Here is a 25,019-nt window from a genome sequence, read left to right as displayed (position 1 = left end):
TTATGAGACTGATAGTGAAGTTCAAAATAAATAAAAATGAAAAGTAAAAAACCGGCCAAGAGCGTGTCGGGCCACGCTCAGTGTAGGGTTCCGTAGTTTTCCGTATTTTTCTCAAAAACTACTGAACCTATCAAGTTCAAAACAATTTTCCTAGAAAGTCTTTATAAAGTTCTACATTTGTGATTTTTTTCATATTTTTTAAACATATGGTTCAAAAGTTAGAGGGGGGGGACGCATTTTTTTTCCTTTAGGAGCGATTATTTCCGAAAATATTTATATTATCAAAAAACGATCTTAGTAAACCCTTATTCATTTTTAAATACCTATCCAAAAATATATCATACGTTGGGGTTGGAATAAAAAAAAATTCGGCCCCCACTTTACATGTAGGGGGGGTACCCCAATAAAACATTTTTTTCCATTTTTTATTTTTGAACTTTGTTGGCGAGATTGATATACATATTGGTACCAAATTTTAGCTGTCTAGTGCTAACGGTTACTGAGATTATCCGCGGACGGACGGACGGACGGACGGACGGACGGACGGACGGACGGACGGACAGACAGACATGGCGAAACTATAAGGGTTCCTAGTTGACTACGGAACCCTAAAATTACGCCTAGAATACTGGTTACGCTGTGCACTAATAGATGGCGCCAGTATGCAGAATAGAACGCGCTAACGTTTGTGCAACGGCTTCGACCGCTTTTAATCATTAGGCTATCAGAATTATTACTGTTGGAACAAATATATTTCCATAAAATTTAGATTTTATAACAATAAGCAAATTGTTAAGAATTATAATCACGGTGAGGTCTATAAAACACATAATTATTATCATCTTTTTTAACCTTCCAACCAAGATTTTCAATTCGTCTGTATATTTTTTTTTATGTTTGTTCCACGATATCTCCGTCGTTACTGGACCGATTTTGAATTTTTTTTTATTGAATGTATATGCATACAGATTGGTCCCATTTTCCTCAGAACTCAGTTCTGATGATGGGATCCTGGAGAAATCGAGGGAACTCCTCAAATCTGAAAGGCACACATAAAGACTGTATCGTTAAGTATGAAGACAACTTTGAGTAGCCGTATTTATTTGCTATTATTTTTTTTTTCTTATAACAAGACATGGGCTTAATAAGGCACATAATAAGGTACACATTTTGTCCTAGAAACTCGACGTAAAGCATATGGTTTAGACTGTATTGACTTAATCCTCCCGAGTACCAATTACGATTCCGGACAAATGCTACTAGAAAATTCACAAAGTGCGTAAAAGACGATACGATTGTGAAAAAAAATTGTACAGTGCGAACCTCAACGACACATGATCCACAAAGCAGAATATCTGGACATAGTCTAGCCACTGTTATTTTAAAAATATAAAGTTCAGGATCTGTGTATGGCGGTCATTTAGAGAATGTGGCATGGTGCTTACTCTAACTCCGACTTTGATGTCGAATTTGACTATCATACACTGTTTATATCGATCTGGTTTAGGCACTGTTCAAACACCACGAATATATGGTGATTTTTGTGTTTTTAAAGAACAGCAAGCATTTACGTACGGAACAGTGACATTTGGTGCAGTGGAACTGCTGATGATGGCCAGAATGGAACTCCTCTAATCTGAATGGCACACTTATAGTGACTTTGGTATTTTTATAAGAACAGTAGGCCTAGCACATGATTGCCGCGAGAGTATGTCGCCGCGAGATAGATCACACGTCTTCTAACGTATCAATTACAGAAGTACGGGTAGTCTATCTCGCGGCGACATACTCTCGCTGCAATCATATGCTAACCCTGCTGCATGCACTTACGTCCAGAACAGTGACATTTGGTGCAGTGGATCTGCTGATCGATGATGGTCAGAACCGAACTCCTCAAATCTGAACGGCACACTTATAGTGACTTTGGTATTTTTATAGGAACAGCATGCACTTACGTCCAGAACAGTGACATTTGGTGCAGTGGAACTGCTGATGATGGTCAGAACCGAACTCCTCAAATCTGAACGGCACACTTATAGTGACTTTGGTATTTTTATAGGAACAGCATGCACTTACGTCCAGAACAGTGACATTTGGTGCAGTGGATCTGCTGATCGATGATGGTCAGAACCGAACTCCTCAAATCTGAACGGCACACTTATAGTGACTTTGGTATTTTTATAGGAACAGCATGCACTTACGTTCAGAACAGTGACATTTGGTGCAGTGGAACTGCTGATGATGGTCAGATTTATTTATGTTTGTTAAGAATATTGAGTTTTCAAGTAAAATTTTGTCAAGCTTCGATTTCTTATAATCGGATTTATGAGGAATTGTTGAGGAAACTCCTCAAACCTTAACGGTATACGTATATTCATTTGTGTTGCCATAAAATAATTAAAGTATTAAAAGCAGTTTTAAAAAATATCTGCACATTTCTACATAATCTAACAATCGCAAGTAGCTTTCACCAGAACCCCAAAGGCGGCGGTTTTTTTTTCTTAAAAATTATGGCAAATAAGTCCGTGTTGAAATAGTTATTCTTGTGACTGCTTGATGAATGATTACATCAAACTTAATTAAAGATCCCGCCATAAATATGTGGCGTTCCATGTTTAAAGGGTCCACATCCTTTATGTGCTATAGCACAGTATAATAATAGTTATTTGTTATACAAGGGGGCAAAGTTGTATTTTAACGCCGAGTATGGAATTGAAAAACGAGCAAGTGTTCGCTCGTGGTTCGAGAATAGAATCCTGAACTTGCGAGTTTTTTAACACACGAGAAGTAAAATACATTTGCACCCGAGTGTAACACAAAACTTTTCCCCTCACTATAGCGAGGAAACTACAACGCAAAAAATGCGTTTATCACTGCTTCCAGTAGTTCCACAGGTGGTAAATCATCTTTATTACTAGATTCACCTACTTTTATCAATTTTAAAGCAGTTAATTTGACTTTATTCAAGGTCAAATTACTTTACCCACTAGTGGATAAAATGCGTTTTTACCCGCTGGTATTGAAGGACAAAACACGTGTTTCCGAGCTAGTGGGGGGAAAAATATTTTTTTACCACACCAACAGGTAAAGGCTTACTTTGCTATTCGAAAACACATAGCAAAATTGCATTTTATTCACAAGAGTGCAATGTAATTTCATACAATTTTAACTTGATGTCTTAAGCTAGCTGATAAAATTTACGTATAAATGATGATTTTGAATCATAAATATTGAATAAATCGATGGATTTGATTTAGTTTGATGTTTTATACTCAGTATTTTCTTCGTGTTGGTGTGGTGAAAAATTTTGTGTTTCACTCGGTGGCAAAGTTTGTTTAACCTTCGTGCCTTGAAACCCTCGCAACGCTCAAGATTCCACTTTTGAACCACTCGCTACGCTCGCGGTTCAATATTGGCACGTGCGGTTAAACAACAACTTTGCCCCCTTGTAAAACAAATAACTATTGTCATACAAATCGTATGGAAACCGATTTTCTCGATTTGTGACGTTCTGATTGTTGTAACGTTCTGAGGTAATAGTTATTTGGTACAAGGGGGCAAAGTCGTTGTTTAACCTCACGTGCCAATATTGATACCGAGCAAGCGAAAGATTCATCCAATAATCGCTCTCGCTACGCTCGTGGTTCAAAAAGTGGAATCTTGTCGCTTCGGCTACAGTACCATTTCTATCATAGAAAATTACAATTTCGCGCCCTTTTCGGGTGACTAACTTGTTTGTCCGTTTATATCTTCCCAGTGAAATACCGTAAAAAAAAACACAGTTTGCTAATATAGGTACATTTATTTATTTTTCATTTTTGTGGTAGGACAAAAAAGGTTTATAATTACTTTGTTGAATATTTAACAATGGTTAATAAGCAAAGCAGGTTTCGTCAAATTTATTTATTACGGTTTTACAAATCATTAAGCAGCAGGTTTCCTTTCGGTTCCCCTACGAGTTGACCGTTGGCGTACACAAGCTGACCCCTTACATAAGTTTGTCTCACTACTCCTCGTAGAACCCTGTTCATGTACGGGCTAATCTGAAACAATAAGTAATACTTGTATAAAATCTGTAGGTCCCTAGATTAGTGACTTACACCTAGGTCCAAAACATTCTAATTAGGTTTAAATATCATTGATGTGCATTTGTTTGTTCGAATCGACATTCAATAAGTTTCAATGCCAAATCTTTAAAGTGAAGCGTTGCATGAAATTAAGAACCTACTTTATTCTTGTAAAGGATGATTTCAGGCATGACGATGAATGTGGCGTTCGGATCGAAGAAGATGAGGTCAGCGTCGAGACCAGGCTTGAGCGCCCCCTTGCGGTTGTCGAGGCCGGCGAGGCGCGCGGGACCCGCCGACAGGTAGTGGGATGCCGTTGATAGACCAAAACCCCGCGCAGATGCCTCCGTCCAGAATAATGGCAGATCTGGAATTCAACAGTTAAGATTCTCCTGAAATGATCTGATGCCAATTAACTTGGTTCAATGAATAGTAATTCGTCAATAGCAATAATAGCTCGTCAAAATGTTAGTACCCAGTTGTCAATATATAGGCAGCAATAATGAACTAAAGCTCTCGCCCCTGCTGTCTCTTCAACCTTCAACCGTAAATAAATAGTCAGGTTATTGAACTATTGTTATACATTTTATTGGTTAGTTCATTTTATAAACTTACCAAACTGCAAGGAAGCTACTCCGCCCCAGGCTGTCATAAAATTTGTTCCTTTTAATTCAGCAACACTCGGAGAATGGTCGGAAGCAATTAGGTCCAGTCTTTTGTCTTTAATATACTCCCAGAGTTTTTCCTAAAACAAGAAACAATCACGTAATACAAAATTGTACAAATTTTACTAGGTACTCGTACCATATAGGTACATATGTATACGTCTAGTACAACGTCGTAGGTGACCAATATTTCTGGAAACTTTATTGATACAAAAACACATACAATCGTAGGTGAATCTTATTTAAGTAGTAGGTAATTTAAAAGTCAGTGTAAAATTAAGGTTTTGAAATTCCCACAGTAGTACCTTGTTAGTATTATTCCTAATGGGCGGCGCGCACTTGAACTCGGTCCGTCCCGGAGGCACGTCCTCCGCGTTGAGCGTGAGGTAGTGGTTGCAGGTCTCGGCGGTGACGCCGGCGCGCCAGCCGCGGTGGCCGGCCGCCTCGCGAGCCGCTCGCGCCTCTTCCAAGACCGGGACCACGCCTTCCGCGGACACGTGGACCACGTGGACGTGGACACTGTAGGAGTTGATTATGAATTGTGAGTGACACAAGTGTGGAAATTTCTGAACATGTTTGCTGAAAATGCTAGAACCTGTTTCACTTAGCGCTTATTAATTTACTTACCTACGTAAGTACTTAATGAATACCTATTTCAATTTGACGTATTTTTGTAAACAGGAAACAATAAAATGTCGTTTAAAAATTAGGTGGTATTATTCGGTGGGTTGGTTCCTGTTTGCAAAAGTACATCCAATTACAGCTAAGTTATGTAAAGTAGGCTGCAAAAGTCCATGGCGAGTGTATTAATAGATTGGTCAAAAAGAGAAATAAAAAAACAAAGTGTGATGTAAAGCTGCATTTTTGGTATATTATTTAGGGTCCTTGGAGGACTGTGAAACTATGTTTTGCAAGCAAAAAAAAGGGTGTGCTTTTTTTTTAATTTCCAAAAAACTGCAAAAAAATCGGACTTTTTTTAGATTTTGCAGTGTCTTTATATTAAAGGAAAAAATGGAAAAATTTACGCTTCCGGCGGGACTTGAACCCGCATCATTTGCAATCCGTGCAAGGCTCTTAACCAATTGAGCTACGGAAGCCACGCCGGACATCGCAAATCTTTCCATGCCTTTCCTTATGTACGGGGGGGGTGTCTTGGGGTGACGTCTAGCGCCATCTACCGACAGACTATTACATCTTGTAACGGCACTGGAGTCTCAAGTTATATTGAGAATTCACCAGTAACAATGTGCTAACCCATACTAAATTTATTTTTAACAAGCAGAAACGTCTGCTAACGATTCTAAACATTTTTATATTAAAGGAAAAAATGGAAAAATTTACGCTTCCGGCGGGACTTGAACCCGCATCATTTGCAATCCGTGCAAGGCTCTTAACCAATTGAGCTACGGAAGCCACGCCGGACATCGCAAATCTTTCCATGCCTTTCCTTATGTACACACGTCCATTCCATTTCCATTTTTTCCATTTTTTTCCTTTAATATAAAAATGTTTAGAATCGTTAGCAGACGTTTCTGCTTGTTAAAAATAAATTTTGCAGTGTCATTTAAAAACTGGAGATTTTAGGCAATAAGTTGCTTTACAAAGTTAAAAGTACAATAAATTTGAAATCATTTGAGTCTACTCGCAATGGCAATTCCCCTTGTCAGCAAGAAAGTAAGGAAAGCTCTAAATCATCACCAAAACCCTATAAGCAGAGCAATCACCTCCTCGCCCCCTATAATTATAGTGCTTACGTATAATGCCTATTATTGTTATAGTGCTTACGTAATAGTTGAACAGTCCCCAAATAATAATAACGCCTTCTTTGTTACGTCTCTTGAAATATATATCACGTAAACTATCCCGTTTGGCCATCACCCTCCACCACTCATTTCTGATCTAGTTATACTAGATTTATGCTATTATAATCTTATTTTTTTAGGTTATAAATTTGATTATTTGACTAACTGGCCATCTTTTGGTCTTAAATGAAAGCTAATTAAATTTTCTACAACTTTATTTCGCAAAATATGTAATACCGTGATAGGTTTTGCTGAAATCTGTCTCAAAATATTGGCAAAACGAAAATTTTCATAAAGAGGGGAAAAAATACCCTTTTTGAAGTGTCATATCTCAAAAACTGTTTGAGATACGGCATTGCGAGTAGGCTCAAATGATTTCAAATTTAATGTTCTTTAACCTTTGCGAAGCAACTTATTGCCTAAAATGTCTAGTTTTTAAATGACACTACAAAACTAAAAAAAGTCCGATTTTTTTGCAGTTTTTTGCAAATTAAAAAAAAAGCACACACTTTTTTTGCTTACAAAACATAGTTTCACATTCCTTCAAGGACCCTAAATAATATACCAAAAATGCAGCTTTACATCACACTTTGTTTTTTTAGCAGATTTTCGTGTAAGATTTGACCGGTCTATGAATACATTCATAATTTCTCCATGCAATTTTGCTCACGCGGCGCCGATTCAGATTTTACAATTTCTTGACATTTTCGTCTGGTTTTGATATTATCATAATTTTTTTTTTAGGTCTGTGCGGAAAGTAATTCACGGAATATAGACTGTTTGTATTTACGCAATAGGTACCTAATCGTAGATACCTACTCGGTCTTAGGTATGAAACTGGCGATCAGCTTAACGGCATCTATTTCCATTTCAGCGGGACGAGACGCGAGGTACGTGCTGTACAAGTCAGGATCTGCAATCCCAAATAAAATATTACCACATAAAACAATATTAGACTAAAAGTGAATGAATAATTTTTAAGAAAAAAAAACCGCCTTCCTTTGGAGTTCTGGTGATAAATACTTTCAAATGTTGGATTATGTTATCAATTCGTCTGTATATTTTTTAATGTTTGTTATTCGATATCTCCGTCATTTCTGAACCAATTTTGAAATCTGGATGATTCTGAAGTACTTACAGATGAGAACGGAACTCTAACCAGGGGCGGCTCACTCTTCATCAGCAGTTCCACTGCACCAAATGTCACTGTTCTGGACGTAAGTGCATGCTGTTCTTATAAAAATACCAAAGTCACTATAAGTGTGCCGTTCAGATTTGAGGAGTTCCATTCTGACCATCATCAGCAATTCCACTGCACCAAATATCACTGTTCTGGATGTAAGTGCATGCTGTTCTTATAAAAATACCAAAGTCACTATAAGTGTGCCGTTCAGATTTGAGGAGTTCCATTCTGACCATCATCAGGAGTTCCACTGCACCAAATGTCACTGTTCCGTACGTAAATGCATGCTGTTCCTTTAAAAACACAAAAATCACCATATGTATGCCTTTCAGATTTGAGTAGTTCCCTCGATTTCTCCAAGATCCCATCATCAGAACTGGGTTCTGAGAAAAATGGGACCAATCTGTATGCATATACATTCAATCAAAAAAAAATTTTCAAAATCGGTCTAGTAACGACGGAGATATCGAGGAACAAACATTAAAAAAAAAACATACTAGACGACTTGATAACCCCTTCCTTTGAGATTTGGAAGGCGGTTAAAAACTACCAAGACCTCCAGTGTCCAGGGTGGCTAGCCGAATGGCACAATCGCTCACGAAACGCTCACGAAACGAAGCGCTAGTAGATATCTATCTCTATCGCGCTTGCGTATTAGCGCGACAGAGCCAGCGGCGTATCGCTTTCGTTTGGCGTCGGAGAAATGCCATTCGGCTACGGGGCCAGGCCCCGTAGCCGAATGGCATTTCTCCGACGAGTCCGACGAGACGACGATTGTGCCATTCGGCTAGCCACCCAGGGCTGTGGGAACTTCAGTAGCCCCGGCTTAGGCACCTGCCGTGCTAGCTGAAGGCTGGATCGATTTCATACCAAAACATTGGAGGCCTTATAGGTAACATTTTTCTTCATATAGGTAAGTATTAATGACTTTATTTCTAATTTATAATTGAATTTGTGTGTTTCAAGTAGGTACTTAAATACTTACTACAAGCTTACTACTAATTATAGTAGTATTTAAGTACTTACTTGAAAACACACAAATTAAATTATTTTAGAAAAGCAATTTAATTTTGTATAGCATCTAAGTTACGCTCTTCCATGTATCACATAATATTTAAAATACATAATAGAATAGAACTTTACCGCATTCACTGCAATCTGTTGTTCCATTCAGCTGTACTTCAGCATGGAACTGAAAACAAAACAATTAAGTAGGTAACTTTATATATTGAATTACCAACATCATTTTATATCCAACCCGTTTGCATACTACTTCTTACCGCTAACACAGTACCGGTGCCATTAAGAACACTGAACACACTATCCAGTTCATCAGGAGTGATATTCGGAAACTCGGAGACGCCACTGTCTATCAAGTAACACTTGAATCCCACCACGCCAGCCTTTATCAAGTTAAGCAACTCCATCTGTAAGATGACGAAAATAATATTAAATAGAAGCAAAGTCATAGCCTATCTGAAACAGATGGCGTTGTTCTATATCATGCACCATTTATAATGCCTAAATTCTTTACTCATTTTCAGAAGGTTATTAAGTATATATAGGACATTTTACAAAGATTGACTGATTCCCACGGTAGGCGCAAGAAGGCTTGTGTTGTACGTACCTACATTACATATAACTTTATACATAGAAAACACCCATGACTCAGGAACAGTTGTCTGTGCTCAACACATCACATACTCACATACATCATATATATTATTATCCCTTTCCAAGAGGTTTGCTAATTTAATTTTGGATTTTAATGACGTGTTAAAATTGACAATTATTTGTTAACAACCCGCTAATAACCTCACGATCGTATCAGCTCGGGTGTAAAGAAAGGGTTATGGTAAATAATAAATACTTAAATCAAATTACTTCATTCCCAGGAATTACTCCACCCCAAAATCCAACATCCACATAAACCTCTTCCTTTGCCATATTTGTTTTAGTTTTCAGGTTATCCAGTGTAGTGGTGGGTGGTATTGAGTTTCTGTAAAAAAATAAAACTCCTCTTTGAAACAAGTTCAGAAAGTACAAGAGTGGAAAAAATGGAGGGTTCTGTAAGTAGGTATATAATTTAATACTTAGCTAGTTAATACAGAAGAAGAAGTCTCACAATGGCATGTCGACGATGGTGGTGACCCCGCCGGCCGCGGCGGCCTGCGTGGCGGTCACGTAGCCCTCCCACGAGGTCCGGCCTGGCTCGTTCACGTGGACATGCGAGTCTACCACTCCTGCCATCAGCGCTAGATCTCCTCCGTCTATTACCTATGTAAAATAAAACCGGCCAAGTGCGAGTCAGACTCGCCCACTGAGGGTTCCGTACAAACTTTTAATAGTTAAAATCTCAAGTTTCTCAGATAACTCTAAAGACTGTGTACTGTACGTGAGTACGTACTACTGATGAGTATTATTGTGTACAACGCCATCTCTCGGTGAATTCGCTAACTAATTTGCGCGACCTTCATAGTATATTGGTTTTTCAGGGATAATTCTTTATAATGTTAACCGATTTCGGCAGTTTTTATTTCATTTCAAGAACGATATAAGTACATCCGCAAAGGTGGGTAAATTGAAATTTAAAATATGAAAAGTTATTTGTTAATTAAAAAAAAAAGTTTCCAAAATACAGACATGATTTTATTTTTCCTGTAATATTTAGCACAAAACCAATTTTTCGTCCGTAAACTTCGGAGATAAGGGGGGGGTTTGTTTCTATATTTAAAATAAAAAAATTATACCTTTCATTTGTATAGGGTTACAATGTTCATAACTATTCCAAATTTCAAATCGATAGCATAGTAGTTCTCGAGATATTTAGCAATGTGACAGACGGACAGACAGACAGACAGACGGCAGAGCGGCGCCATAAGCGTTCCCTTTGTACCTTTTAGGTACGGAACGCTAAAAATTGGTAAAGTCTGGTTATGACATCACGGGGGGAATGGTAATTTTTTGCCTATTTTCTTAAATAATTTGAAAATTACCTTACTAAAAATTATTAAAAAAATATTTTTGAAATACTTATAAAAACTTCTTTCATTTGATATGTAACACAATATAGTTCTAGAAACTTTGATTTTAATTTTCACTTTTACTCCCCAAAAGTGGCCCCTATAATTATTGGGTTGGTAAGAAAGTAATGAGCGAATCATAACCAATATTGTAATTTTTATTTAATTTATTATTTTAATCATTTATCAAAAATATAACGGCCTTCGTTATCTACTACTTGTCTCCATCGTTCTGGTAAAGAATGAATAGCATCGGCGAAGAAGTTCTTAGGTTTAGATTCAAAAAACTCAGCTATGTACTGTCGTAGATGGGCTTGATCATCGAACTTTTTTTCATTCAAGGCATTGCTTAGCGATCTGAACAATGCGTAATCCGTAGGTGCCAAGTCTGGAGAGTACGGTGGATGAGGTATCACTTTCCAACCTAGCTCCAATAGCTTTAGCCGAGTCACTTTTGCAATGTGTGGGCGAGCATTGTCGTGTAAGAAAAAAACTTTAGCATGCTGTGGACGATTCTGACTGATTTTTTGGTTTAAATTTTCAAGCTGATTACAGTATACTGATGCGGTAACAGTCATTCCACTTGGTAGGAGTTCCCAGTGAATAATACCATGAATATCCCACCAAACGGACAGCATAACTTTTTTCGGGTGAGGCTCTGTTTTTGGTGCCTCTATTCCTTTTTCGTTTGGAGCTAGCCACTGACGTTTGCATGTGTGATTTATATATAAGACCCATTTTTCATCTCCAGTGATAAGATGGTCCAACCAGTTGAATGTGCGGCGAAAAGACAGAAGTTGTATGCAGATATCGGCACGGCGGTTTAGTTGATCTCTATCAAGCTCGTGCGGTATCCAAACACTGTATTTGTAGTTTTTTCCCAACTCGTGTAAATGTGTTTCTATGGTGACATGAGAGCAGCCTAACTCGGTAGCAAGAGTACGACTCGTTAGCCTCGGATCTCCTTCAATTAAGGTTTTTAATTTGGCTACATCAATCTTCACCGGTCGACCAGACTTAGGTTGATCTGATAATGAAAAGTCGCCACTACGAAACCGCTGGAACCATCGTTTCGCCGTGGCCTCAGACACAACTTCAGGAGCAACACGCTGACATATATTACGCACTGCTTCGGCGGCTGAATGGCCAGACTGAAATTCATATAGCAAGCAATGCCTTACATGCACTTTTAATTCGTCCATTTTCTTCCTTATATTAGCTCGGCGACAGCTAGTGAATGACTGACGAGAAACTGTGCGACTCGCCTTTATATACTTTCGACCATAGAAGATTCTAGAACTCTCTCAAAAATTTTATGTGGAATTCAATCGATCGCTCATTACTTTCTTACCAACCCAATAAATTTTCTCAATTTAAATTACATGTCCGTCTTTGGGTCACAGGTTTACATATGCGTGCCAAATTTCAAGTTAATCGGTTCAGTACTTTCGGAGAAAATTGGCTGTGACAGACGGACAGACAGACGCACGAGTGATCCTATAAGGGTTCCGTTTTTCCTTTTTGAGGTACGGAACCCTAAAAAAACAATAATGTATACCTAATCATCATGCGTCCTTCAAATATGTTTTTTTAACCCCCGACGCAAAAACGACGCGGTGTTATATATAAGTTTGACGTGTCTGTCTGTCTGTGTGTGTTTGTCTGTGGCATCGAAGCTTTCGAACGGATAAGCCGATTTAGATTTGTTTTTTTTTGTTTTGAAAGATTTATTTAAAACTCGGTCCATTGCGTAGGGTTTTTAACCGTCGCCTCATCTCTCAAGAAGGACGGTTATCAAGTCGTCTGTATGTTTTTTAACCGTCGCCTCATCTCTCAAGAAGGACGGTTATCAAGTCGTCTGTATGTTTTTTTTTATTTTTTTTTATTTTTATTTTTTATGTTTGTTCCTCGATATCTCCGTCGTTACTGGACCAATTTTGAATTTTTTTTTTGATTGAATGTATATGCATACAGATTGGTCCCATTTTTCTCAGAACCCAGTTTTGATGATGGGATCCTGGAGAAATCGAGGGAACTCCTCAAATCTGAAAATCTTTTATGTTTGTTCCTCGATATCTCCGTCGTTACTGGACCGATTTTGAAATTTTTTTTTGATTGAATGTATATGCATACAGATTGGTCCCATTTTTCTCAGAACCCAGTTTTGATGATGGGATCCTGGAGAAATCGAGGGAACTCCTCAAATCTGAAAGGCATACATATGGTGATTTTTGTGTTTTTAAAGGAACAGCATGCATTTAGGTACGGAACAGTGACATTTGGTGCAGTGGAACTGCTGATGATGGCCAGAACGGAACTCTTCAAATCTGAACGGCACGCTTATAGCGACTTTGGTATTTTTATCAGAACAGCATGCACTTTCGTCCAGAATAGTGACATTTGGTGCAGTGGAATTGCTGATGATGGTCAGAACCGAACTCCTCAAATCTGAACGGCACGCTTATAGTGACTTTGGTATTTTTATAAGAACAGCATGCACTTTCGTCCAGAACAGTGACATTTGGTGCAGTGGAACTGCTGATGATGGCCAGAACCAAACTCCTCAATTCTGAACGGCACGCTTATAGTGACTTTGCCATTTTTATAAGAACAGCATGCGCTTACGTCTAGAACAGTGACATTTCGTACAGTGGAATTGCTGATGATGGTCAGAATCGAACTCCTCAAATCTGAACGGCACGCTTATAGTGACTTTGGTATTTTTATAAGAACAGCATGCACTTACGTCCAGAACAGTGACATTTGGTGCAGTGGAACTGCTGATGATAGTCAGAACCGAACTCCTCAAATCTGAACGGCACACTCATAGTGACTTTAGTATTTTTGTAAGAAAAGCATGCATTTAAGTTCAGAACAGTGACATTTATTTAGTTATGTTTGTTAAGCATAATATTGAGTGTTCAAGTCAAAGTTTGTCAAGCTTCGATTTCTTATAATAATAATTTTTAAGAAAAAAAAAACCGTCGCCTTTCGGGTTCTGGTGAAAGCTACTTGCGAATGTTGGATTATGTAGAAATGTGTAAGTATTTTTTAAAACTGCTTTTAATGCTTTAATTATTAGATGGAAACACAAATGAATATACGTATAACGTTAAGGTTTGAGGAGTTTCCTCAATTCCTCATGAATCCGATTATATTATAAGAAATCGAAGCTTGACAAACTTTGACTTCAAAACATATGCTTAACAAACATAACTAAATAAATGTCACTGTTCTGAACTTAAATGCATGCTTTTCTTACAAAAATACCAAAGTCACTATGAGTGTGCCGTTCAGGTTTGAGGAGTTTGGTTCTGGCCATCATCAGCAGTTCCACTGCACCAAATGTCACTGTTCTGGACGAAAGTGCATGCTGTTCTTATAAAAATACCAAAGTCACTATAAGTATGCCGTTCAGATTTGAGGAGTTCGGTTCTGACCATCATCAGCAATTCCACTGCACCAAATGTCACTGTTCTGGATGAAAGTGCATGCTGTTCTTATAAAAATGGCAAAGTCACTATAAGCGTGCCGTTCAGATTTGAGGAGTTTGGTTCTGGCCATCATCAGCAGTTCCACTGCACCAAATGTCACTGTTCTGAACGAAAGTGCATGATGTTCTTATAAAAATACCAAAGTCACTATAAGCGTGCCGTTCAGATTTGAGGAGTTCGGTTCTGACCATCATCAGAAATTCCACTGCACCAAATGTCACTGTTCTGGACGAAAGTGCATGCTGTTCTCATAAAAATGGCAAAGTCACTATAAGCGTGCCGTTCAGATTTGAGGAGTTTGGTTCTGGCCATCATCAGCAGTTCCACTGCACCAAATGTCACTGTTCTGGACGAAAGTGCATGCTGTTCTTATAAAAATACCAAAGTCACTATAAGCGTGGCGTTCAGATTTGAGGAGTTCGGTTCTGACCATCATCAGAAATTCCACTGCACCAAATGTCACTGTTCTGTACGAAAGTTCATGCTGTTCGTATAAAAATACCCAAGTCACTATAAGCGTGCCGTTCAGATTTGAAGAGTTCCGTTCTGGCCATCATCAGCAGTTCCACTGCACCAAATGTCACTGTTCCGTACCTAAATGCATGCTGTTCCTTTATTAACACAAAAATCACCATATGTATGCCTTTCAGATTTGAGGAGTTCCCTCGATTTCTCCAGGATCCCATCATCAGAACTGGGTTCTGAGAAAAATGGGACCAATCTGTATGTATATACATTCAATCAAAAAAAAATTTTTCAAAATCGGTCCAGGAACGACGGAGATATCGAGGAACAAACATAAAAAATAAAAAAAAAAACATACAGACGACTTGATAACCGTCCTTCTTGAGATATGAGGCGACGGTTAAAAATACCTACACATTTCTACATAATCCAACATTCGTAAGTAGCTTTCACTAGAACCCGAAAGGCGACGGTTTTTTTTTCTTAAAAATTATTTATTCAAAATTTTATTTAAACCATTGAAGGCTGTGCCAATATAATAATTAAACTGACTGTTTATATGATTTTGTCTACTGAACCATAAAAAGTTACAACATAATTAACTCATTAAATATTATCTAATGACTTGACAAACAGCATTAAAATTAGGCTTTTTCCTCTGATAAACGTGATAAATAGATTAAATAATTTATCTTAGGATTATGTTCAGATAAACTGGGTTATCATCAAGTTATCATTATATAAGTGTGTTTTCTTTTATTACCGTTCATGAGGTAATACCTAATAAACAGTCATTTTATTTTGGCTGATTTTTCGCAAACATAGCGAATTATAATTTTAATCTGATAGTTTTAACTGAAATAACATAAAATGAAAAAACTATACCTAATACGTTTTATTTACTAGCTGTTGCCCACGACTTCGTTTATTTGATATGGGTGGATGGATTCACATACCTACGAACTTTCATCCCCTTTTTAACACTCTTAGGAGATGAATTTCCAAAAACGCTGATATTTTCAATACAATTAAGTATTCGAAGATTTCGTTTGTAGCTTAAAATAAAACTTGTTTGTGTTACAAACGTTCATCCCTTTTTAGCCCCTTAGGGGAAAAATGTCCAAAAATGCTGAAATACTTAACTATTCTTCCATTCCTATTTATTACCTTTTCACCAAGTTTCAAGTTCCTAACTAAGTATGAAATTGGATCTGGGGTGGAATTTTTCTAAATTGGATTTTTGTGATTTTTTTTTTCTTTTCTCTCGTACACTTACTTATTGTGCAAATTTTAACTTTGTAACGTTTGTAGTTTCGGCTGTGCGGTGATGAATCTGTCAGTCAGTCAGGACACTTGGATATTCATGTATAGGTATAGATTTTCTTTCATATATTTTGTTATTTTGGAGTGATTATATGAAATCTCGTTTTAATACATACAAGTACCTACCAACCTTCGGAGACGGTAATGAGACTCTTGGGCCAGTTAGATTAATCTTTACAGGCTAGTAGATATACGCCTCCATAAAGCGTTTCAGGCATGGAAAATTAACACACATCTGCTAGGTCTCGTGGCTCAGTTTGTCAGAGCGATTGGACCGGTGATCTTCAGGTCACAACTTCGCAAGTGTAAGCCCTACCAGACCAGGAGGGCGATTTATGAATCTCGCATACGGGATTTTGTCACTAAAATACCGGTTGAAAACGGTGACTTGCTTATTATTTTCAGTGACAATTTTCTGAATTCGAACGCGTGAGACTCAAAAATCGGCCCGCAGAGGTGTGATTTTTTCCATTTTTTTACGGATTAAATTTGTAAGAACCCACATTAGATAGATAGATAGACTTACTCTTTATTGGTACACCTCAGCAAAAAATACAAAAAAGATACAGTGGAGACAAAACAAATCATTATAAATAGAGGCAGACTACAGGCGGCCACATTGTATCATAATATAATCTTAATTTATTGTTACATATTTAATTATTAAGTGATGTTTGAATTTTTACTTAAATTTAAGAATTACTCGTTATTAGTTTTTAAGTTTAAATTATTCATCTTACTGAAGTGCACCGCTCACCTCATAACTGGTACCAAATTCGGAAAGGAGCGAATTTACGGATGCCCTCGTGAGTACGCCCTCTATGATTCCCGCCTCATTGACCAGCACTCCGCCATCGAACTCTGCCGCCTCCGTCACCACTCGCCGGCTCAGGAACAACTGCTTGCTTTGCTTCCGGGGAAACAAGTTTATTTCCCGACATAATATTGTACCTACAGTGCAATGATTCCTTTTATTATGTGCCTTGTTTGTTGTGTGTTGTTTTATTTAGTATTGATGTAATGTCCCATCCGACAGAAAGCAGGAAAACCTAGCTTTTACGAGAAGAGGGATCGAAACCTAAATTTGTCGGCGTGTTTGTATTTATTCTTATAAACGTAAAAGTTATATGCACATATGTAAAGGTTCGTACTTTCTGCTGGATGAGACGTTCAGGCTAACAAGGTAGATTCTATGGAAAATTAAGTTAAACACTTACCTAACAATGCAATTGGCACTGTGAAATAAAAAATCTTCTTCATTACTAATTATTCGTATTGAGACGTTGTCACGATGCTACGCCTTTCTCGAAACTGATAAGATGCAAACTGCAGACAATTATATTGATCAATTGTGTCACGTGTGTCACTAAACTCATAGCAACACGTGGTGATCAAATGTGTAAATGCGGGATTATAAAGAAAAGATTATGAAATGTATTAAACTTGTTCAAATTTATTCCATGTTACTATCGTTATGTATACAAATAGGTACTTATTCTTTATTTACATGAACATATTTATTATATTACATCGCTTGCAGAGTTTTCTTCTTTGTCCATTAATCTCGTAGAGGCGGGCCCATCGTTATTGGTGAATTTCAGAATGAGGTCTGTAGAACTCGTCGTAGCCGTTTACGATGTGTAGACAACTAGACAGTTAAAACAGTAAGGCCCACTTGCATCAACCACTTAACTCAGGGTTAGTGAGCTGTCAACTGTCAAATTCCATATAAAATGGTGGGTTAACCCTCCATTATCGTTGGTGCAAGTGGCCCTAAGATGTCGCTTGATGCCTCTTTTAACGACCCATATGGAGGAAATATAAATTTGCTGTCATAATCATAATTTAAGTTAACAATATTTTTAACGCAATTAATTTGTGTCAAGGGTTTACAAATCATTTAGCAATAATTTCCCTTTCGGTACCCCCACAAGTTGGTCGCCGGCGTACACGAGTTGACCCCTTACATAAGTTTGCATCACTTTTCCTCGCAAGACTCTGTTCATATATGGGCTGATCTGTAAAAAAAGAGAATTTGCCTAATTAAATAAAACATGTAAAGTAAGATACTACAGATAAGTTTCTAACTTCACTCTACGTACACCTACCATCTCAGTACATAGAGTAGACGTTTAGACAGATATAGTAGAGAGTTCCTATAGGTTTACTTTACTAGCGCCAGCCATTCGTTTGTATAGGTAAATATTTTCTAAAATGGTATTTAGGGAACGCTCATTTCATGACCTACCTACAAAAATCATTAACAGATAAATCGTTCTGAGCGTTACTAAAACTCATTAGCATAGCACAATAAAATAGCATATTGTGTTTCATTTTGTCGGTAATTGCAGAAAATAAATTATCTTCAGTTTTCCTCGTAGACGGATAATATATTTCAATGCCATACCGCCAGTTGCGTGAAATTAAGAACAAAGTAAATATACTCGTACATACCTTATTTTTATAGCGGATGATCTCAGGCGTGACGATGAAGGCGGCATTCGGGTCGAAGAAGACGAGGTCTGCGTCGAGGCCGCGCTGCAGGGCTCCCTTGCGGTGGTCGAGGCCGGCGAGGCGCGCGGGGCCCGCCGACAGGTAGCGGGAGGCCGCTGACAGCCCGAGGCCCCGCGCGGATGCCTCCGTCCAGAACAATGAGAGGTCTGTAATTGGATTATTTTACTTTACGGTAGGTACTTTAATATCGAATTTATCTGTATTCTGTACAGACTACATCAGACTCTTTTACATCACTTATTGTATTGTAGATTATTCCTTCGCAACAGGAGAAAAATGTATATTTTGCTTTGCCGTCTATACTAGGTATACCTACATGGACTTTAATTGGTGTCAAATCAAAATGTTGTTGGTTTGTTTGGTGGTAATGTACCTATTTACAAGTTTATTGATACTAACTTGATGTTAATTATCATATCATAAGACTAAACAAAATTTTATAATTTGAAACATAGGTACCATAGTGTACCTACCAAATTGCAAAGAAGCTATTCCACCCCAGGCTTTCAAGAAGTCTGTTTCTTTAAGTTCAGCAACACTTGGTGAGTGGTCGGACGTCACTAAATCCAGTCTTCCTTGTCTAATGTACTCCCACAACGTTGCCTGAAAGAAACAAATATAACATTAGAAACAGTCTCTATTGAGTCTTCTACCTTACACCTACATCTATCTGCTTCGCCTGGGAAACCAACGAGCCTTGCTCTTTTGTTTGACTTTTGCTATTCCCATAGAGGGAGAAAATCATTTTATTATATGGTATATCTGCCCTATTCGAACTTTAATTATTAGCCCTGCTCCGATACGAAACGAATAAATCAGAAACATATCTAATTACTAAAATTCACGTAGGGTCCACTTTAGGATTTGAAGGCTAATAAAAATATAAGAGATAGTTCGTTACCTTGTTAGTGTTGTTCCTAATGGGCGGTGCGCACTTGAACTCTGTCCTTTTGGGAGGCACATACCATAACTTCTCGATCCTTCTAATGTATCATCAAGGCTCCGAGTAGTTGCTACCACTGAGAACGAAGTAAGTAAGTCTAGTAACTCCTTGAAGCTTTTGACTTGTCATCAGTGGACGGCGCTCGCATGCCACTGGGCCCTATAACAAACCTATGCTTTTATTCCAAAGAATAGTTTGTTTCCCTACCCAACTTGATAGAATTTACCTTGAAAAACTAGTTAGCAACACTCACTGGCTCGATGCTACATGAAAAATCAGAAATTGCTACCACAATTATTAATTTCACTCAAATAAATTAAGTAATAAGAGATTTTATAAATTACCAGTTTTACCACATATTTTAAGATAGTAAACACCACATTTAAAGTCCATTTAAACCATATAAATAGTAGTGGTTAAATTATTTCTCCACAATACACGTTGACCAATTATATTCCAAGACCAATCATAAAAAAACTCTACTTTCATAGAAATAGTGTGTGACTTTACCCTATTCCTATCGTTTTCCCTACTCTAACATATCTGAAACACAGACCGTCACTTACCATAGATCTTGTGTTCAAAATATGCACAAGTGTATCCCTACCATAAGCTGTACAGTTCAGCCAGCGAAGCTGAGATAGGCAACCTATAGGCTTGTGTTCTTATCCCCCCCTCTGCTCTTGCCCGCGGGCTAGGGTAGCAGAGAGTAGATCGCCCTATCCGTGTATATATCCAGTATTCTAGGACACACCAGTACCAGCCACATGAGAGACCCAGCTGCGATCAACTTTACTTAGATGTGGATCGATCACAACCGAAATCGCCAGCATGGACTAGAGCACCGAGTAAATAAATATATATATATATAGGACCCCAGCCTCAAATACTGCCGACTTCAGTGAGCAAGGATTACTCCTAATGTCTTTCGTCAATCGTGAAAGTCCTCACTTCCATCTAACAGTTGGACTCTTTGAGACCGGTGAGAAAATACGCTTTTGTAAGTAAATAAAAGCGTCCAAGCCCTCCACTTGGAACAAAAAGACCCCTAAACGCCTCTTATTTGACACCGTAAGGGAAGAAGCGCCTAGCCGGACAACAGTCTGTCACAAACAATGATCTGGCTTATAACTTTCAGAAAATAACCCCATAGAAAATTACTAAATTTAATTTTACTAACCAACTAAACAAACGAGTGAAGTTTCCTTTACGTGCTATAATCTAAGCTTAGTTTTGCAAGAATTACTTCCTACAAAACCAAACACAGACTTATCTCCAAGCACCAGCCATACATCGACCCAGTCTTTGTATTGCTTAACGGCACTCATGAAACAAAGCACAGAAAACTTCACTATACACATCAATTTAAATGTAACACTACACTATAAATAGAACACTAAAATAACCCCACAACTGACAGTAAAGCAATTCCACCATAGGTCTAAGTTCAACTGTACGACGATATTGTCCCCGCACAATCAAATAGAGACACAATTTCAAAGTTTACAATCACTTAGAATAATGACTGACATATGAATAAATGTTAAACCAGGAACAGTGAAATAAAAATAGTGAAGGGTATATGTCGATAACAATATATCGACAAGTTGTAAACTACAAATAACAGACTAGTTTTAATCAAAAAAATACGAATGTTACTTTTAAATACAAGGTAAACATTTTGGTTTGTTCGGTTTTCGAGGTAGTGGATGGATAAAATGCGTTTTTACCCACTAGTTTTATAGCATAAAAAGGTATCCGAACCAGTAAGTAAAAAAAATATGTTGTCCGACAATGAGTAGTCTTTATTATAAAATATTATTCATTTCCAAGCTCCGTTATTTCGTCATCTTCATCATCATCATCATCATCAGTTACATTTATAATAAAACGATCCGAGACATTGTACACTAAATGGTCGAGTTGTAACATTTTGTCCTCGGTTTTTATTATGTGATTTACACAATCTTTTCATCTTTCGGCTGTAACACAATAATTATTGTAATAATTCATTTGTAAAGATTCAATAAACTATCATAATAAATATATAAATTTCATTTACATTATTGCTGGTTTGAAATTAACATTTTATATCTAATTAGGGATCTACAGACCTTTCGATCTGTCGAAATCACAAAAAAAGTTGGTATATTGATTAAAATATCAAATTGCCAATTTGATTGTATCGTCTGGGTGCACCTTAAATCTACGGTGTAATAACAATTTTAATATCGATAAGAACGACACTGGCCAAACTGTGGCAACATTTGTTCACACTTACTTGTCAATTTGGTCCGTAGGATTATGGATTTTAGTTTAGCCGACGCCAGACGCCGACAGAAATGCAGTCTATACGCTAGAGCGATAGAGATACAAATATTATCGTGAGCGTTTGGCTACATCTATTTCACGTACCCATACCGTTCACGTGGTAAACTAGCATACGGCCCGCCTGATAGGAAACATGTTTACGTTTATTTTAGTATCATTATGCAGTCGGTATTATCAGCGACAATAGAGTATCTTAACAAAAAAATCTTGAGTACCATTTGATTTACCGATAAGTTCGATAACAGTGAAGAACATTTCCCTCGGATACTTATCAGCATGCTTAGGTAAGACATATTTATTACGTATTTATCCCAGATATCTGCAATGAAATTACTCGAATCGTAATACAACATATTTTACAATTTAATTTCTATATGTACAATTTGGTACTAGGCAACTAATGGTACCTAATTAATAATATTAATAAGGCAATCAGTCAACGACATCAAAAAAGTAAATTACTGGTAACATTTACTATATAACATCAAGAGATAACAAAAGATGGACAAACCTAATATCTAGTGTTATATTATAAATAAACTACGTAGAGCATTGGTGATAACAGGCAATTCAGGCATTATGATATTAGGCTGTCTCCCACATCTAAGTTGTTTTTTTTAACCGCCGCCTCAAATCTCAAGGAAGGGGGTTCTCAATTCGTCTGGTTATTTTTACTGTTTGTTATTCGATATCTCCCTCATTGATGGACCGATTTTGAATTTTTTTTGATTGAATGTATATACATACATACAGTTGGTCCCATTTTCATCCAAACCCAGTTCTGATGATGGGATCCTGGAGAAATCGAGGAAACTCCTCAAATCTTAGAGGCATACATATAGTAATGTTTGTGTTTTTATAAGAACAGCATACGTTTACGGCCAGAACAGTGACATTTGGTGCAGTGAAACCGTTGACTTTGGTATTTTTATAAGAACAGCATGCATTTTCATTCTGAACCGTGACATGTAATGGACAAGGACGTACTCTCAGCTGATTTTTGATTGAGCTCAGAGAATTTATCATGAATTCATCCATAATTTTTCCATGCACTTTTGCAGCCGACAGTACATTACAAATTTAGCATTTGATGAAGTGGAACTGCTGATGATAATCAGAACGGAACTCCTCAGCATGGCTCATGTTAGGAGCTTTCTTCTCTTTGTTATGTTTGTTAAGCATATTGAGTTTTCAAGTAAAATTTTGTCAAGCTCAATTTCTTATAATCGGACGGATACATGAGAAATTGAGGGAACTTCTCAACTCTCTCGGCGGTTTATTTTTTCTTAAAAATTATGTCAATATGAAACCAAATGAAACCTATCAAAATTTCCGAGAAATAGGTATTCTAACTTCTGTCAAATTAAACGAAGACTTTTACGATAGCGCTTTTTCCGATACACCCTCGCATATTACTTACCTGTAGATTTTGTAATTTTTTAAATTTTAACAGATCCTAATTATGAAATAAAACTATGGAAACGGATTAAATCGCGTATAATGAATTTAAAATACATCCCGACGTTTCGAACTCTTTACAGCGTTCGTGGTCAGCGGGTGACTGAGGAAAAATTAAAATGTGCAAAAGCTACCCACTTACAAGAAATATTAACGAACCATGACCACAAATAATATAGATTTCTAAGGTAGGTTCACACACTATTAATAAAGCCAGTTATACAATATTCAAAAAATTTTACCATTACTCTGTTAAAAAATAATTAACCAATTAATCTACACAAAATTGACAAAGAAACAAACTGCAAATGTCCAACACCATACAACACAAATGCCTCACAGCCTTCGTCGTGCTTGTTCCATTATCAGATGTACTACTGGATCCCAAGCCGGTGGTAAAGTAAAGCCATCCTCTCTATTAAAGTTTGGATATTTCTTGATCTCAATGGCCTCTCGCAACATTCTGGGTATATATCGTTTCTCCTTAGCGAGAACCAGAGGCTTGTCAAACTTTATAGCATGATTGACTTTATCCATGACATGTTCAGAGACTGCAGACCTTTGCCGACGGTGCTTGACATCCGCTATGTGTTCCTTCACCCGTGTGGAAATGCTTCGTTTCGTCTGTCCCACATATGACAGCCCGCACTCACAGTCTAGCCTGTACACTCCCGCGCTTTGTAGAGGAGTTTGACATTTCACAGGCCTCAGGAATTGGGACATCTTCTTCATAGGCTTGAAATAAGTTTTAATAGAAGCCCGTTTCAAGATGTGGCTGATCCTATCTGTGACCCCCTTAACAAAGGGGAGAGTTGCAGGCCGGCGCTCGACTGTAGGGATCTTCAAACGGGCCTTCTGCTTGACACGCGGTATCTTGAGCTCGTTCGCCAACAGCGCCTGCCTGGCATGTCGAAGCTCCGCGGTCAAATGTTGGTCGTCACATATCCTTTGGGCTCTCTGAAACAAAGATTTGCCTACAGTAGCTAGTTGACTGGGATGGTGGTGGGATTTGCCATTTAAGTACCTATCAGTATGAGTAGGTTTTCTATACACAGTGCGACCTAAGCTATTATCAGGATTCCTCAAAATGAGAACATCCAAGAAGGGAAGAGAACAGTCTTTCTCCAATTCATGCTATAAAGTTTGACAAGCCTCTGGTTCTCGCTAAGGAGAAACGATATATACCCAGAATGTTGCGAGAGGCCATTGAGATCAAGAAATATCCAAACTTTAATAGAGAGGATGGCTTTACTTTACCACCGGCTTGGGATCCAGTAGTACATCTGATAATGGAAGAAGCACGACGAAGGCTGTGAGGCATTTGTGTTGTATGCTGTTGGACATTTGCAGTTTGTTTCTTTGTCAATTTTGTGTAGATTAATTGGTTAATTATTTTTTAACAGAGTAATGGTAAAATTTTTTGAATATTGTATAACTGGCTTTATTAATAGTGTGTGAACCTGCCTTAGAAATCTATATTATTTGTGGTCATGGTTCGTTAATATTTCTTGTAAGTGGGTAGCTTTTGCACATTTTAATTTTTCCTCAGTCACCCGCTGACCACGAACGCTGTAAAGAGTTCGAAACGTCGGGATGTATTTTAAATTCATTATACGCGATTTAATCCGTTTCCATAGTTTTATTTCATGAGTAACTATCGCGGTAACCGAAGACAATATTAGATCCTAATTATGTTATGAATTATGGAATACATAGGATGGAGCATAGGAGGATCTAATTGGATGGAGACA

The 25,019-nt window shown here is 37.7% G+C and overlaps 2 protein-coding genes across 2 annotated transcripts; both read right to left on the bottom strand.

The window, feature by feature from the left end:
• Positions 1-3,782: 3,782 nt before the first annotated feature.
• Positions 3,783-17,346, bottom strand: LOC125228041 (allantoinase-like). The gene is made up of 11 exons (XM_048132487.1): positions 17,240-17,346; positions 16,780-16,973; positions 9,843-9,994; positions 9,602-9,716; positions 8,998-9,144; positions 8,861-8,909; positions 7,354-7,447; positions 5,038-5,251; positions 4,683-4,812; positions 4,229-4,434; positions 3,783-4,043 (listed from the first exon to the last, which is right to left on the bottom strand). The coding sequence occupies exons 1-11, from the start codon at positions 17,280-17,282 to the stop codon at positions 3,915-3,917; spliced, it is 1,473 nt and encodes a 490-aa protein (XP_047988444.1). The 5' UTR covers positions 17,283-17,346; the 3' UTR covers positions 3,783-3,914.
• A 93-nt stretch (positions 17,347-17,439) lies between these two features.
• LOC125228028 (allantoinase-like) lies at positions 17,440-22,992 on the bottom strand. The gene is made up of 5 exons (XM_048132469.1): positions 22,937-22,992; positions 19,438-19,516; positions 19,010-19,139; positions 18,477-18,682; positions 17,440-18,040 (listed from the first exon to the last, which is right to left on the bottom strand). Exons 1-5 carry the CDS (start codon positions 22,990-22,992, stop codon positions 17,912-17,914), a joined length of 600 nt encoding a protein of 199 aa, XP_047988426.1. The 3' UTR covers positions 17,440-17,911.
• Between the last annotated feature and the right edge of the window lie 2,027 nt (positions 22,993-25,019).

This window comes from Leguminivora glycinivorella, chromosome 7 (assembly GCF_023078275.1).
Source record: "Leguminivora glycinivorella isolate SPB_JAAS2020 chromosome 7, LegGlyc_1.1, whole genome shotgun sequence".
Taxonomy (NCBI): Eukaryota; Metazoa; Arthropoda; class Insecta; order Lepidoptera; family Tortricidae; genus Leguminivora; species Leguminivora glycinivorella.
This window is presented reverse-complemented; position numbering and strand designations above follow the sequence as displayed.